Here is a 16,830-nt window from a genome sequence, read left to right as displayed (position 1 = left end):
GCCGTGATCATAAATCAGACGCCAGAAATCCACCACAGTCTCCAGTAACGGCGTATGTGTGATGATGAAACCTCTCTTCAGCATATAGCTCTTCAGGCAACACAAAAACGCGGGCAAATGTATGTACTTGGGTATGTTATTTATATAATTAAAATGCTGTGCAATTAATACATGCTGTAGGGTGACAGGTCGTTATTTGCAGACACCCAGCAGATGATGTATAACTCATATATACCCGACAGACTATTGTCATAAGAATAATTTAGTATGCAACTAATGACATTCGTTATACACACCAGAGGCCCTAATTACAAAGCTGTGGCAACACTAAGCCAAGGGCCTTCGCTATGGGGTCATAACTCTTCAGCGTGTGTTATCATGGAAGTTACATCAGGCGTACTTTTCCACTGCTGCGTAAGACAGGCCCCATACAACAGGTACTCGCAGGTTTTTGCAAAAAATGTTTAAATACTCAACGAAAAACAATAAAAATGTAGTATCGTTTAACGTGGTTCATCGCATTTGTGGCGCAGAGTATATTGGTGGGGGTCACAAAGCGAACTTTGAACCCCAGTGACATATTTGTTGATGTCTTTGTTGCTTAACGACATACTCACGAAGTTTGGTCTCACACGACGGCGGTCACTTTTGTGGATGGAAGAAACCGGAGTGCACGGCTGAGGGAAAGACCCACTGAGGGAAAGATACACTTATATCAGGTAAAATAAAGGAAATAACAAAACTTCCGGCTATATACGGGAATACTTACGGGAAGGAAGACGGCGTTTATGTAGTTGTTTTTGCCGTCAACTGGAGTGGATAAGTAAGGCCTGCAGTTGTCCGCTGAGAAGAAAGCACCAGAGAGGAAGTTTTTAGTACCAAATTGGCACATATACTCATTTGATTCATTAAGGTCATAGTAAAGTGGACAAACTTTCCAGCCCTTAGATTTTGAGAGGGGTCTGGAACAGAGAAATAAAAGGAACCAGCCCCAATTTACCTTCACCACTAATTACCTTATCCACTATGAACACGAAATATACCCACGCTGGGGTGAAAAAGTGTCATTTGAATGCAATTACCTACCATGTAGATATAATATCGCCAGCCACCACACAGCCACCCTTTTAACAGATACAAAATGATAAAAAATAACTATAAAATTTGACTATGCCTTTCATCCAGTCCTATTATTGAAGTCACATCTTATGAAGGCATCCAAAAATGTGTGAGAGTAATTTCATGTAATTTAGTGACATTTTGCTCGACATACCGTCTATTTGCTGTGCCCGGTTTCCCCCCACCATAATGCTGGCCGCCGTCGGATAAGCGAAATATTCTTGAGTACAGCGTAAAATTCCAATCAAATAAATAAATAAATTATCTACCCTTGCTTTTGAAAGTCTGACTAACGTAAATCAAGGGCCTAAATTCAAAAGGTAGATTGCCTATTGCACAGATTAGTATTCAAAGCATTTTTTGAGGTGATTTTTTCCTCGTTAACTGTTGAAAGCGGGGTTTGGTGGATGGCGATTTTGTATCTACATGGTAGGTAATTGCATTCAAATGTCACTTTTTTTCACCCCACTGTTGATATATTTCATGTTCATAGTGAATAAGGCATCTAGTGGTACAGGTAAATGAGGCTGATTCCTTTTCTTACTCTGTCTCAGACCCCTCTCAAAATGGGAGGACTGGAAATTTTGTGCACTTTACCATGGCCCTAGTATCAAGAGAGGGCTGTTGTTACCGTATCGGGGTATATACCCATGCGTCGACTACGTGTTGCTACAAATCTTGGTGAACAGTTTTCGTCTCTTGTGGTACATTTATTTTGATTTAATTTGATTCTGACTTTAACGCCGTGCTCAGGGATAGGTCACTTATACGACGGTGCCTACTATTAGGGTGAAAGGAAACCCGCCAGAGCACTGGGAAAACCACGACCATGGTGTTTTTAAAGCCTACATTTTTTCAAGAGTCGTGAGGAATACAGAAAAGGTAATCAGCCAAATTATCATTATTATTATTATTATTAGTCCGTATTCTTCATATTATTGAAAAATTGTGGTTTAGGTCTCACCAGCGACAATTTTGTCGGACCTATTCTTGTGCAGGTTGTCAGGATGTAAAGCTGTCACCAGAGTAGCCTTGTCCAGAGGAGTGGTTTTCTCATTCAGCCGCTGTGGCGACGAGATAAAAGATTGACATATCATAAACGTGATTTATTTGCTGAGGTAGAAGTTTCTTGTCCACGGAAGGATTAAACCTGTACCTCTAAGCTGGATATATTAGTTTACCTGTTCCTGCATCCCACATGACATGCTTAAGTGTTACCATGCTCTATTATATGCTGTGGGGTTTTCTTTTTGCCAAGTACAACATAACTGAATAACCCTTGTTCATGCCCATACTTATTGCATTTACTTCAAAACAAACGCATGCCGGAAAACAAATGTAACAAACAAGATCTGCCTCTATAAAACACTACAGGTACAGGGCCCAGTTTCACAAAGCGGTGTTCAACATTTTGTTATCGTAATTTTGTCGTACGATATTTTGTACGTCACAATTACCGGTATATGTACGACTATCGTTCTTGTATGACATCTTTGTGAAACTGGAGCCAGGGCTTTGCTTTGCAGGAAAAAAATGGATTCTGCATGTAGAAGAACATTAACATAGACCAGAAACTGTTACCTTGAACTGTTCTGCTATCTTTAGTTGTCCAGTCTCTGGGTTAACAGTACAGAGATCAGCAAACACGTTGGAGAAATTCACACCTGGGATTGATCCTTCCTGGAGCTCTAAGGCTTCTGCCAGGGCCTCGTGCAGAAATTCATACTGATCCTGGAGCATTGACAACAGAAAATATGTCAATGTATTTCTTGTACAAAAAGCGGATGATGTCAGGTTATTTAAAATTTATGTGGACTGGTAGGATCTGTCTAGCTAAAATTGAAGGAATGGCGAGATTGGAATGTATTCCTGATCAAAATACAGTGTGTAATGACGGCGTGTGCCTTTACAACACCGTGTGAAGGCGACACTTTCTGAGAGGGACGACGAACCTTGCCCATAACGGTTCCTTGTGGCTTGCGTCAACTGCGCTCCTTTCCCTTAACTTTTTGTTTTCCAAAACGGAAGGTGAAAGTAGTGTTTATTTACCAAACTCTGGACCATGTTGACTCGCTGTTCCCTGAGCAGCCTGACGCAGGCCGGTACATCCACCACACCTTCCTCTTTGGCCTGGTTTATCAGGTAGTCCAGAGCTATGAACGTTCCTGTACGGCCTATTCCAGCGCTGTAACGGAGACAGGAGAGGTGTAAGGACTATATACCTGACGTGTTATTAACAAAACATGTTCAGACTGATATACAGTTAAGTATAACTCATATGATGTAGCAGGGCCCGATTATACAAAGCCATTTCCGCCCATTTTCCAGTAACGAAAATTGGTTAGTGACAAACAGTAATCAAGGGCCGAGTTGTTCAGAGGTGTATCAGCTGATGCTCGTATTCAGTCATATTTTACATTTAATATGAAAGTATAACAGCAGCACTTATAGTTTGTATTTAAGATATTGTTATTCAATTAAATATGGAAAGCTTGGCATAAATTTAGTATTAAGTCTTAAAACAGTGTTGTACAACCGATCACATTTATGTCAAAGTCTACAAGACAACTAAAACGGCCATCATTTTGTAGAAATAAGCGAAACCCTTCAAATTTCTATTTTATCTGTAACTTGTCCCGGTGGAGCCATGTACTGTACAGTTAACAAGTCGAGTCTATAGCAGGACAAAACTACCACAGTTTAGTTGCAAATCAACGAAACAGCCCAAAACTAAAACTTGATGTGTTACCGTTCATGATAAAGCAGCATACCAAGTTTCAGTATAGAGAGATAAATTCGTTTGGATAAAAATCCCCACAATTTTATGAAAATTCTACAAAACGGCTACAAACTCGAACCTTATTTGTAACTTGTCACATTGAAGTATGTACTGTGTTTCAATTCAGCGCCTTGACTCATTTTGCTAAAAAGTCCGAAAATCTGTCGAAGGTTCAAAACAGTTTTAAAAAAACCGACAGTAAGTTCGTAGAAAATTAGTGAAAAGGCTGAAACTTTAATGCACATGCATCAAGCTGCAATTCAATGCGATGAATCGCTATAAAGAGTTCGGAAACCTTTCCCTAACGAACGTGCGGACGGACATGTGGACGGATAGACGGACGGAGAGACGAGGTCTACACCTATAGTCCCATCCGCATTTGCTAAATGCCATTCTGATCCGATCTTTTACAATTTACTGTTGTTGGAACACTTCTGTCTCCGTCAGTTGTCAAGGTTTTTACCTGCAGTGCACCACTATAGGCCCATTCAGTGGTGATTTATGCCACAGGACTTTTCCCAGAAAGTCCAATAAGCTACTGGCGTTAGAGGGCGCACCATGATCTGGCCAAGCCGTGAAGTGGAATTGTTTGACGATCTGGATCTTGTTCTGCATCTAAAATCAAAGATTTAAATCAGATAAATAATTACATTATTTCAATCATTCAAGTAACCGCAGTTCTCTAAATGATAGTTTACACAACAATGAACAAAAGCAACCACAATCACACACAACGCTTATACTGCCGGTGACAAGTCTATGACACGTTCATCGTGGCATGGCGATTGATAAATAGGCCTAAAATCAATTGTAACTACAGTCTATTTGTACCTGGCCCTGCAGATGTCGCGACATGGTGTCGATAATGATACTGCGACAAGGTGCCGATAATGATGCCGCGACAGTGAGGATGGTAATCTAGCAACAGAGCTATAAAACGTGTTTATCTTCCTATCTGGCAGTACGTGGGAAGGTCTTGCAGCAATCTGCGGATGGTCGTGGGTTCCCCAAGAGCTCTGTCCGGTTTCGTCCCATTATAATGTTTGCCTCCGTCATGGAAAAATTCTTGAGTACGGCGTAAAGCACCAATCAAATAAATAAATAAATAAATATAAAATTTCTTCTCCACTCGACTCTGGTGTGCATATCTGTACGTCTCAAGAGGGAAAGTTCTTCAGTAACTTACAAAAAGTGGGTGGTTTACCCTTTTGTCTTGTTCAGCAGTTATTGGATGAAGAAATGCTGTTTACTTGAAAGTTGCTTCCCCATGTCGCACGTGGTAATATCCATTATTATACCCACACTCAAACATAATAATATGCAGGATGATATATACAAAGACACAAAAAACATTCACTGTATTTCCCACCTTCAAATGCTTCAGTTGCAGAGTTCTGATGGCGTAGTTGGAGAAGTTCTCTTCGTCCAGCAGAGAGACGCTGATGAAACCAAACTCCTTGGGTTGTCGGTCTGGCCAGTACTGGAAGCACTTTGTCTATGCAGTTAAGACGTTGGACATTAGAGACAAAAGTAGGCCAAAGTCAAATATTTGATTGACACTTTACATTAATTGTTAATGCTCTACAAGGGGTTAAGTGTCAGTGTTCAAGAAATTGTTGCATTCCTCAAGATACTATGTTCGCAACAAATGAGGATGGAGAGAGATGGAAGAAGGGAGGGAACGACAATAGACTTTGACGTGTGTAAGACGTCGAAAAAAAAAAGACATCGTAAAAAACAGTAGTTTACCGAAAGATGTGAGATCAAAACAAATCCCCACCTTTGTCTTCTCCACCAAATTGGTCACCATGACAACTTTGCCGGTGTTTTGTTCCCAGATCATGCGCATGAACTCATTGATGATCACATCAGTCGGACCTGTAAGAATTACATTTATTTATTTGACGCCATGCATGCTCAGGCTGTTTGCACTTAGTCGGTGGCCCTCAGTGGAAAAAAACTAGGGTGTCCAGGGGCATACCACGGACAATTGGCATTTGACATCTAGTCAATGATGCGGATATGCATTGTACCATTGCAGGCCATATTTGGTGAAAGACAAGTTTTTTTTTCTGAGATCGTATGAGTGTGCTGTAAACTTTTTATGGATGAACTGCAACTGGCACCACAAACAACCGCTTATTGAGATCAGGCCTCATTGAGCAATGAGAGCGGATGTGTCCAACACTTGCCTTTCTACCGCACGCTAACTACCTCGGCCATGCAAGCCGTCTTTAAAAGGACATGACACTATTATCTTTATTACAAACATATATGGCCACAAGGCATAAACCTTTATAATAAAAAGGGTGCTTACCTTGAGACGCGATGTACTTTTTGGGTTCGTTGAAACCCTGTAAATAAGGTATGTTATTTTACTTATTTTTGATCAAACCCCCATCGGGTCATACCAAACAATTTAAATTGGTACTTATTGCTGCCTCACTTGGCGTTCAGCACTGAGAGGTTAGAGCAAGGAAACATGACTGGTGGGCCTGGTATCTGTATAATGTGACTGGGTAGGGTATCATGTCTGGTTTCTTATACATGATCCTTCAGTGGCGGCACAAGAAGATAAAATATATGTACACACACCTAAAATTGTTAACTGCAACATCAAAGCCAAAGCATACATACACACTTATGCTTTTACTAGATGTTTTACGCCAGGCTCAAAGGATATTTGAACTACATAACGGCACTGAAGTTTATGGTATCACATGATTTACAAACTCCGTTATCAGCACCATCTGGGAGGTTTAATCAAAGTCAACTGTTGTATATAAAGTATAAGTCTACAAATACTCACATCGATGTAGCAAGCGTTGATGTAATCGGTATCCTCATCACCAAGCTGCTTAAGGTGGACCCGTGAATGGTCGTCTGAAAAATGTTTTATAGTTATGTGTTTATTCGTATAGCCGTATGGTTGTGTCAGCATGACACATAAATCGGGCACGCTAGCTTCCAATGTAAACATAAGCACAACAAAATATTTTGATAAGGGAAGTCCGGTATGAATTTAGTTAATTCAACATAAAAGAACAGAAAAAAAAGAATTGAGTATATACCTGGCTATTGTTATAAGAAAATGCCTTAAACATTTACAAAAGCGTCGCGTCACCTGGCGTCGAAAATTGCTTTAGTATATGACTAAACCACACAATTATATTCTGATAACATCGCTTCCTCAAACATTCTTGTTGTAATCAAACGCTTATGAATAGTTAAATCGCGTGTTCGAATCCAGTTAGTACTCCCGTTTGGATTTACATCGAGAGGTTGTTAGGTATACATGTACATGTCAAAGAGCTATAGTTCCCTAACTAGCCCCAAACTTTGATGCCATTTGAAGAGCGTTTCGTGAGTTTGAAATGATAAGATCAATTAACAAAAGATTCAGTGCAATTCTTTGCTAACACATCCCAGTATGTATGGAAGTCGGTTAAAGTCATCATCGCAACATTGTAGTATCTTAGCGATGGCGTCAATGAAAGGACTAGGCAATGGTGCAATGCAATGGGACGAAGATACGAAGCTATGACGCTGTAGGTCGAAGGTATGGGGCGACGGAACTATCACATCGTGCCATTGTTCTGTCAAATTGTTCCATAGCCACGCGGTTGTAAAGTACAATGGTTGGGTGATAACATTATCCGCCTTCCATAACTATATAATTATAGAATATAATGTGCTTACAAGCCACGAGATTCCGATAACGGCTTTTGTTCTTGTTCTCAGGTTTGTTAGCCGCGTCATGCTTAGCGTGTAGTCCAACGGGAAATGTCTGCAGCAAACAACCGATTCTGTGGTTAACAGTTTACCTCAGGTGTAACATTTAATAGGTCAAACAAAGAACGGATTAACAGTAGTACATAGTTTAATTAAAAGGACATGGTATTGTAAGGCGGAGAATCGGCCCCAGAGAGGTACGATAGGAAAGTACAAATTTCAAAATCCTAGTACAATTCTGTAAATTTTCAAATCAGAAGCATAAAACTTGGATGAAGCAGCTATAGAAGTTTTATGGCCATAAAAGAGATGGTTGCTTAGTAACAGCCCATCAAATATGCACTCTTGATCAAAAAACGCAAATTTTTGGATTAGGCGAATCACTGTGTTCTTAATTTACAGTATGAAGATCAAAGCATAAACTAGCTTTACTGAAACTTTCATGTGTATATTTCTACGTACTGTCAATGTTCGTATTGGTTAACGTTTGTATTCATATGTAAGACATAAACTGTATAATGCGCTCAGTTTTCTCATATTTTAGCAAGTTTAAAATCCGTTTTTTTATGCACCCTTCATGGTAAAGTGGAATAACGTAGTCACGGTGATGAACAGGTTGTACCACGAGGAAGAGATTGAATCTTTGTGGTTCTTTTTTTCTTTCTTTGGAAACTTACTGCTGTGTGAGTATAGATATAGGCCATCTTGCGTTAATTAAGTGTTTTCATGCGTTAGAATGCATAAGCTATGGTATTACGTAACGTTTGGCAAATATAGCATGTCATACGTGAATCCTGGTTGAGAGCACATGAAATCCTCTAGCTATCAGTAACAGGGCTAAAAGCTACATTTGTTGTATATTTATTTAATTGATTGGTGCATAACTGCGTGGTCAAGAATTTTTCAAAAAGTGACATTTGTGGTGCAATGATTTTCACCGCTCTGCTGTGTCTATTGCAAAAAAGATATTTCATTGTGACTTTAGCAAGCTGCTATTTTTCGACTTTATGGTGCTTTTGTTTTTTTGGTCTTTGATGGGTTGCATGCTTGTCATGTAAGAGGAAAAGAAGAGTAAAACAGAACTGAAAAAAGAAGTAGCCCAACGAGAGTGTCAACAGCTGTCATTCACAGCTATTGTTACATTCACTTTTTGAGGTGCACAGTTTCTTGCACAAGGGTCGATTCCCCCCTTACCATGCCAGGTCCTTTGGAGAATAAACATATTCAGATTTTACAAATATAAGTGCAATATATATCGGCGGTGACACTTTCATTTCGGAGCAGCTAACCAGCCTCAAAGATCATCGCCCCACGTCAGAACGAAACCAACCAGTAACGGCTACCGTGGTGAGCTTAAGCAATGTCGCTCCCACCGAGGCCGGAGGTTTGTGGAAAGTTCCAATGGAAGCTGCATTTCTTCAATTTCAACATAGGATAATTTGAAGCCTACAATTATTACAATATTTCAACGACTCCACTGGACATGACATTGTTTATAAACGTGATGTGGTCGCCTTTTACGGGTTGGATTCGTTTTAATGTTGGGACCCAATCTTCAAAGACGACAGACAGCTAAAAATAAAGGTGAATCTAAGACTCGAAACATGCGTTCGCATCCGACCAAGCATAATGGACATTTCGGGTGAATACTCATAACACAACGTTCAGCATAAACTTCCACAATAACTAAGGAGAGCACAGAAATGAAGATATTCGCAAGGATTAATGCAGAGAGAAGCCATTAACAATTTTCAACAATATCGAAAGTACGCTAGGAAAGTTTCAGATGAATAAATGAAAACCAAATCGTGTATGTACCATGTTGGCTCTGATTTTGTGGTTGATCAAAATATCTTTCTCAGTTGCGATTTGGTTGTAATTGTTCGTCTGTCCAACCTGGCTGTTATTTCTGGGTGTTATTCAATACGATAAATATCTAATTCTATTTTAAGTAGAAATGGACAGAATTATTATACAGCGAGTTAGAAGTTCTGGACATTCCGTACGCATTTATTAGATGAGGAACGTCAGAAACCTGGTGTGGCAGTATTTGATGGAATATCCTTTACATGGATGGTAACAGAGTTTTTTTGTGGTAATAATTTGTGGCGTTTACTAAAATCGTCACACTACTGCACACCAAATCTTACAAAATGATACATAACTGATTTTCTTCGCTCAACTTGGATTTTCTCAGAAGCCTTTTGTTTACCTCAAACTCAGCCTTGAATCCCACTGAAGCCTTTTTCCTGAGCATGTACCGTCGGAATTCCTCCACGGGAACACAAGTGCTCTCCTGAACTGCGCCAGGGTTCACAAAGCCTGCTGATGCTACATCAGCAGCAACGTCTTCGTCGTCCTCATCATCTTCATCGGATTCTGTATGTAGAAGAAAAGGTGATACATGAACAAAACAACCCATACACGTGGCAGTATGTGTGAGTACGTTGGTTTTCACGTCGTACTCAAAGGCAAAGATCATCCAAAAATGAAGTTTTGTATCAGATGAAAGACCGTTAAAAAGCATCCAGGAAAATAGGGCGGGATCTAACCGAGTAAAACTGTGTTCAAAGATCAGATTCTAGAATGATCTGTGGTGGCCCAGAAGGTATCAGGTTCATTCCTCAATGAACTGTTCGGCCAATGACAATGAAAATGGCACGGCCGTCTGGCATTATGTACTGATATCAATCCATCCAATTCATATGTGTAAAGCTGACACAATCCAGTTCATATGTACTGATATTAATCCATCCAGTTCATATGTGCAAATGTCACACCTTCCAGTTCACACATGTATGAACAGATACCAATCCATTCAATTCATATTTGAACATATCACATCATTTAGATTATATGTAGTGATATCAAACCGTCCAGTTAATACATGTATGGGTAAATATCACATTATTCCGATCATATACAGTGATATCAAACTGTCCAGTTGATCATTCACATCACACGTAGATGTACATGTTATATTTAACCAAACAATTCATATATGTATGTTCTGATATCAACCATTCAGTTCATATGTATTAAGTTCAAACCATCTACTAGCTCATGTGTAGTGATATTAAACGATTCAGTTCATATGCAGTGATATCAAACCATCTGTTAGTTCATGTGAAGTGATATCTAACAAATGACACACCTATGTTTTCTTGTGGTACTGGGTCATCGTCTTGAGGTCTCCCCACTAAGTGACTCGGCTGAAGCTCTGCATCCGGGTCTTTCTGTGGCAACCCACGCCGCCGTCTGTCAAGTAAACCGCGGCAGAAAATCTTACATAGACGATATTATTAAAATATATTTAACAAAAGATAAGAAAAAACAAGACATTTTCGTGTACTAATGTATTGTTGCAAGGAACATGTACTAAAATTATATAAAGAACCTTAAAATGAAGAGGGGTTCAGTTGGTTAGCGGGCTAGCGCAGCGTAATGACCCAGGAGTCTCTCATCAATGCGGTCGCGGTAAGTTCAAGTCCAGCTCATGCTTGGAAGGTCTGCCAGCAACCTGCAGATAGTTGTGGGTTTCCCCCGATTTACGCCCAGTTTCCATCCAGCATAATGCTGGCCGCCGTCGTATAAGTGAACTATTCTTGAGTACGGCGCAAGACACCAATCGATAAGGTATCCCGCATGAAGTTCAGAGATATACCTTTTTATATTTTTGACATTGCACAACAAAGATATCTTGGTTCAAAATCAGCAAAATCGTGCATATTTGTAAGAAAATCGATAGCGCCCCGATGGTAGTTTTGGCATGTTTGTAAATTTTAACCAGTTAGGCGCGAGTTATTTTTTACAAGTGACGCGACTTTGTGTTTCTGGTTGCTCTAACTTGACGCATCCAATGAACTCGTAAAAATTCCAGATTAAAAGTTCATTTTGGAGTTACCAAGCACGTCAGGAAAAAATGGTTGTGTCCGTTTAGGTCTGTTTCCACCCCTCTCCCCAAATAACTAAGGTTATGTTATGTGTTGAGTTTTCTCTTAACAAACAAAGTGAAGGCTTGGTGTATTTATTAAGGTCAAAGACCAGCTATACGCGTCAGTACCTGCGTATGATGAGGAAAACAACAACCACGACCAGCAACAGAACAACGCCTCCTGAGACTCCACCAGCGATACCGACGACTGGCATCTCACCTGTAGATGTATCAAACAGTGTAGCTTCTATATAGAAAAACATGAGTAGATTAAATTAAAGCTGAGGTAAATAAGCGAGCTGCCATTGTAACGACAGAAGAGTTGATAGTATCACTCTAACATTCTTCACGTGTTTGTCTCTTACTTCATCAGTGCTAACTGTTGTAAATTGACAGGAGGCTGTACTTCCTCGGGTACGTATGACCATTTAACAAGTATCACGTTGTCGTCGCTGTTCTGTTTTTACTTTCTACGCTGTAGTCTTTTGTGTTGTATTCCTGCATAAAGCAGAATTCTACTAGTGGATTAACCATTCCCAGAGGCATGATCTCTTGGCACTGTTTCAATATTATTGTATGATATATGTGACATCAACACATCATATTAGTAATTCTGTACAAGTGACGTCTAATAAATTGAAGCTAATATCACTGCATTTCCCCCGTCATTCTCCTTAAGCCATGGTACTACTAGGCGCGTAAGCTGCTGCTATTGACGCATTTGCATAAACAGATAGAAACATTCTCTGACTGAAGGGAAGTTACTGAGGTAAACTGACAGAAGGCCGTACTTAATTCACGGGTTACGTGTGGCCAACTATCACACTGTGCTCGCTGCTCCAGTTTTACTCTCTATGCTGTAGTGTTTAATATTGTACTCTGTTCAGGTATGGCCATAGAAAATGCTACAAAGATTGAAGCATCATGACCCAGCGATCATAATTTGCATAACCTGAATAACTGTATCGAGACACTAAAGAACAGACCGGGGTTTCGTTATGAGGTCTTGGAAGTCTCAAAAATTTAGTCCATTATGGTATATACCTTCTTTACAGAGGTCTCCCAGCCATCCGTCTGCACAGCTGGCACATGTTCCGTTCACGTGATCACACGTGTGGCTCCCATCCTTACATTGTCCACACTTCTCCAGACACTGGTCACCGAATGTACCATTGGGGCAAGCTGGGAATGTAAGACATTAAGCAAAGAACATTAGCTGGATTAATATTATATATAAAGTAAACATGAAGGTGAACCAGAATAGGTACACCTGGTTCGTCTAATAAATGGCAGACACGCTGTGTAACCCGGGAGATATCCTCCCTCACAGGTACCAGTCGTAACGCTATAGGCGGGATTGATGCAGTTATCACTAGAGGTGCTTACGCAGTTATCTCCCCATGGCCCTGGGTATATTACCTGTGTCACAGCGTTCCTCGGTTTAACCCGGATATCATCCTCCCTCACACACACCGGTCGTAACGTTACAGGTGGAATTTATACAGTTCTCACTACAGGTCTTTACACATTTATCTCTCCATGACCCTGAGTACATTACCTGTGTCACAGCGTTCTCCTGTATAACTCGGATGACATCTTCGCTCACAGACACCAGTCGTAACGTTTCAGGCGGGATTGATGCGCTTCTCACTACAGGTGTTTACAGAGTTATCTCCCGTGTCCCTGAGTATGTTACCTGTGTCACAGCGTTCCCCTATGTAACCTGGATGACATCCTCCCTCACACACACCAGTCGTAACGTTACAGGCAGGACTGATACAGTTCTCACTACAGGTGTTTACACAGTTATCTGCCAATAACCTGTTACGTTACCTGTGTCACAGTGTTTCCGTGTGTAACCCGGATGACATCCTCCCTCACACACACCAGTCGTAACGTTACAGACAGGATTGATACAGTTCTCACTACAGGTGTTTACACAGTTTTCTCCCCACATCCCAGAGTCACATGCTGAAACCAAAATTACAACTTTTCTCTCATCCGTTTAAGATAGCACAGTTGGTCGAGCGTCCGCTTCGGGACCGGTAGATCCAGGGTCCTGGGTCGAGTTACACCTGGGACTTTAGAAGAGGAAGCTGTAACTTGGCGTTCAGCATGAAGGGGATAGTGCAACGACTGGTTGACCCGTATCAGTATAATGGCTCGGGCGGGGCGCCTTACTTGCCTTCGGTAAGTCGTCTCAGTGAAGCAGGGCTAGATAAAAGAGCGGTGGAAATCCGTCCTGCAACAAGGAGGTACATTGCATACACCCTAAAGATTCCTTCGTTGTCATATGACTGAAAAATTGTTGAGCACGACGTTAAACCCCAAGCACGCACTCACTCACTCACCAAGTATGTTATGTACAATATTTGCAATTGAAAATATGTATGAATTTATAACGATTTAATTTTTAAATTTTAGCATTGTTTGTGCCACATCCCCTTGATGGTTTGTGGCATAAAAAAAAACAGTTTATACCTGTCCAGCCTGTGCGACCGAACTATTTAATCAGCGTTACTATAAATCCGTTTGAAATGTTTGTTAAAATCATAATGTACATAGTTTGTATAAAGATAAAGCATGTATGTGAAGTTTTTTAGAAACAAAGGCTGTGATAGTGTTTTTTATGTTTCCTGACATCACTTCCTTCCTCATCACGGTGACCCCAGTAATCTCGCCGTTGTTAAGGATTTCTGTACAAAATTTGCCTGTGGTGGCCGCAGTGTAAATCGAGAGTAGGGAGCGAAGCATGCGCTGTAAGTGGTATGTTGAAGGCGGTAATAACAAGATATAAGCGTCATGTCTGAGATTCATATACCATTCGTAATCCGTAAAAGGCGTTCCAAGTCGATAATCGCAAGATCCATTTCCAGAACAACGTTTAACACTAGCTCCCAAAGACAAAGGTATGTAAGAAATTATACAAATAAGAAATAAAGCCGGTAACACACAAGAGAGAAGCGGTCATCAGTTTTCAATGATGCAGGGCAGGCAGTGGGTATTCCAGGCATGAATTCCATATCAAAGCTCAAATTCGTAGTCCACGAAAGCGTTCCAGGTAAAATAACAATTAAACAAGTATCTCAGTCGCGCTTTAATTGCAACTGTTCATAAAGGCACCATGCTGGTGTAATGACCATGGCTGCCTTTACGGTCCCTAGCCCCAGGTTAAGTGATAATAGATACAGTTCCAAAATGACGAGCGTTACAGACCTTAGCTAAACAGATTGTGATTCAAAAGTATCGGACAAATACGTCTTTCCCGTTAATATGTTCATACTACAAGAGGCGCCATCTATGATGTTACACATGACATGCTGGTCTGTACAAAAGCTGTCTAGAAGATAGACGGTTACACTGGGCAACCAGCGCCATCTAAGTTGTTAAATACCATGTACGTGATAGATGTGTACATAGGGATAACAGCGCAGTCTGTGTGCTTGATCACAATGCAGATCTCCAGAGATTCTGAACGCTCTGTCCGTACCTGCCAAGGAGAGTGTTATACTCATTGTAAAATTTGAGAGACTTAGGCGTTTGATGAAGTATCCTTGACAAACCAGTTGTTGAACTAACAACTTATGACGCAGATTAAAGTCATCACAATTAATGCAAGATCTGACAAATGCTACAAGGCGAGATATGTATACGCCGTATGCAGGACCCGTTGGTATATTACTATCCAAATAAGGATAACTTACAGTATCAAAACGGAAATTATCCCGTTCGTCGTAAATGCGGCGTGAAAGGAGACCGTGATCGTCTTAGTACAGATATAGATCCAAATAAGACTATCTGTTGTCTCCTTTAAATCCCACGAAGGTGGATAGATTTCCGTCACTGCTTCAGCAATGTGGGGGTTATTTAACGTCAGTAGATCATCAATATACCGCTTAGTAAATGAAAATGATCGAGCTTTAAAGATATTACTTTTAAGTGATTTCTACATGGAGACCAATAAAACAACATGCAGTACATGGTTCTTCCGCAACAATAAACAACTAAATGGAGAATAAAACCGATTTTAAGCGGGATACCCGGACAAGAGCTCAGTAAAATACTTTGTTGGATAAATATGTACAATTGCGTTTTAAAAACCCGAGGAATCTAAAAGTTTTACTTGCAATGTTTGTAACGTGTGGAGAAATTTAGTTCATCAGTCACATACACAGCAAGATCTTTGACTTCACATAATATAGACAGTGTGTTTGATCCTAGACTATACTGAAAAAGCTGAACCTTCCTTTAGAGAGTTAAGTTGAATAAAATATTTGGAAGCATTCAGTTTCAATTACCAGTCTGGGCACCACTTAAACATTTTGTCTAAATCAGATTCAAGATGAGCACAATAACTGAGTTCAGAAACAGTGTTGAACATTTTGACGTCATCAACAAAAAGTAAACATTTAGAGCGAGATACCTACATCGGCACGTCATTTACATGTGTTTCGATGTTTGATCCTCCTGGTCACCGCTATATTAACGTCAGACGCTACAAAGCCTTCTCCAGTTCCACTACATTCTGGGGTCGCCAGTTATGCGATGTTTCCATGCTCACTGAGTTAACTGAATTTTTCACTAATAACATCTATGTGAAACGTAGCATTTGTTTGATCCTGCGACTTGTGTGACCATTTCGATCAAAATCACATGTTATTATTGCAAAAACTAATGTGTCAAGGTTATTCCATCAAACGTCTTCACTCGAAGTTTCCTTTGTTTTGCAATGAGTATAGTTCTTTTGTACATAAATATGAACAGAGCGTCCGTGGTATATGACACTCTGCTTCATGTTTGTATCTAATTCCGATTGTCCCGGGGTTAGAGTGTGTATATACATCGTATTGAAGTACATCGCCAGGTGAATATATGAACAGTTGAAGCCTAAGCACAACTGAGGTATCTTGTTGGTTGAGGGCTGGTATACGAATGTCTGTTTCGACGCATCGATCCCTACCTCGATGGCTTTAGCAGAATTAGTGGAAAAATGCAGTGATGTGAATTGCAACTTACTTGACGTCACTGCATGACTACGATGAACGTCGCTGATTTATTAGAAAAATACATAGTTTAACTGCCCCATAATGTTAAATAATGTTAATTCAGGTTAATTTTGATGTAAAAAAAATTCGTCCGGCTTCAGCCGATAAAATATTGACTTCATAAAACAAATGACTCCTACCAAACAGGGAAACCACGATGTAAGTCAGTTACCGTCTTTGGTTGGTGTGTTCAAGGTAGATGATTAACAGTTTTGGCCGTC

At 40.3% G+C, this 16,830-nt stretch overlaps 1 protein-coding gene across 1 annotated transcript in view; it reads right to left on the bottom strand.

Annotated features, from left to right (window-relative positions):
- LOC135470704 (receptor-type tyrosine-protein phosphatase kappa-like) overlaps window positions 1-12,980 on the bottom strand; it is a 15,594-nt gene extending 2,614 nt beyond the window's left edge. The window contains exons 1-15 of the mRNA XM_064749739.1: window positions 12,609-12,980; window positions 11,694-11,784; window positions 10,785-10,888; window positions 9,843-10,009; window positions 7,598-7,685; window positions 6,708-6,781; window positions 6,216-6,252; window positions 5,679-5,776; window positions 5,268-5,393; window positions 4,362-4,513; window positions 3,169-3,304; window positions 2,701-2,850; window positions 2,084-2,183; window positions 770-843; window positions 1-90 (exon numbers count right to left, since the gene is read on the bottom strand). The exon at window positions 1-90 is cut by the window's left edge and continues 45 nt beyond it. Coding sequence (XP_064605809.1) covers window positions 1-90; window positions 770-843; window positions 2,084-2,183; window positions 2,701-2,850; window positions 3,169-3,304; window positions 4,362-4,513; window positions 5,268-5,393; window positions 5,679-5,776; window positions 6,216-6,252; window positions 6,708-6,781; window positions 7,598-7,685; window positions 9,843-10,009; window positions 10,785-10,888; window positions 11,694-11,779 — 1,482 coding nt within the window. The 5' untranslated portion in view covers window positions 11,780-11,784; window positions 12,609-12,980. The remainder of the gene's footprint in view (window positions 91-769; window positions 844-2,083; window positions 2,184-2,700; window positions 2,851-3,168; window positions 3,305-4,361; window positions 4,514-5,267; window positions 5,394-5,678; window positions 5,777-6,215; window positions 6,253-6,707; window positions 6,782-7,597; window positions 7,686-9,842; window positions 10,010-10,784; window positions 10,889-11,693; window positions 11,785-12,608) is intronic.
- Between the last annotated feature and the right edge of the window lie 3,850 nt (window positions 12,981-16,830).

Source organism: Liolophura sinensis, chromosome 7 (assembly GCF_032854445.1).
Source record: "Liolophura sinensis isolate JHLJ2023 chromosome 7, CUHK_Ljap_v2, whole genome shotgun sequence".
Classification (NCBI taxonomy): domain Eukaryota; kingdom Metazoa; phylum Mollusca; class Polyplacophora; order Chitonida; family Chitonidae; genus Liolophura; species Liolophura sinensis.
Note: the sequence above shows the minus strand (reverse complement) of the source record. Positions and strands in the feature narration are given on the sequence as shown.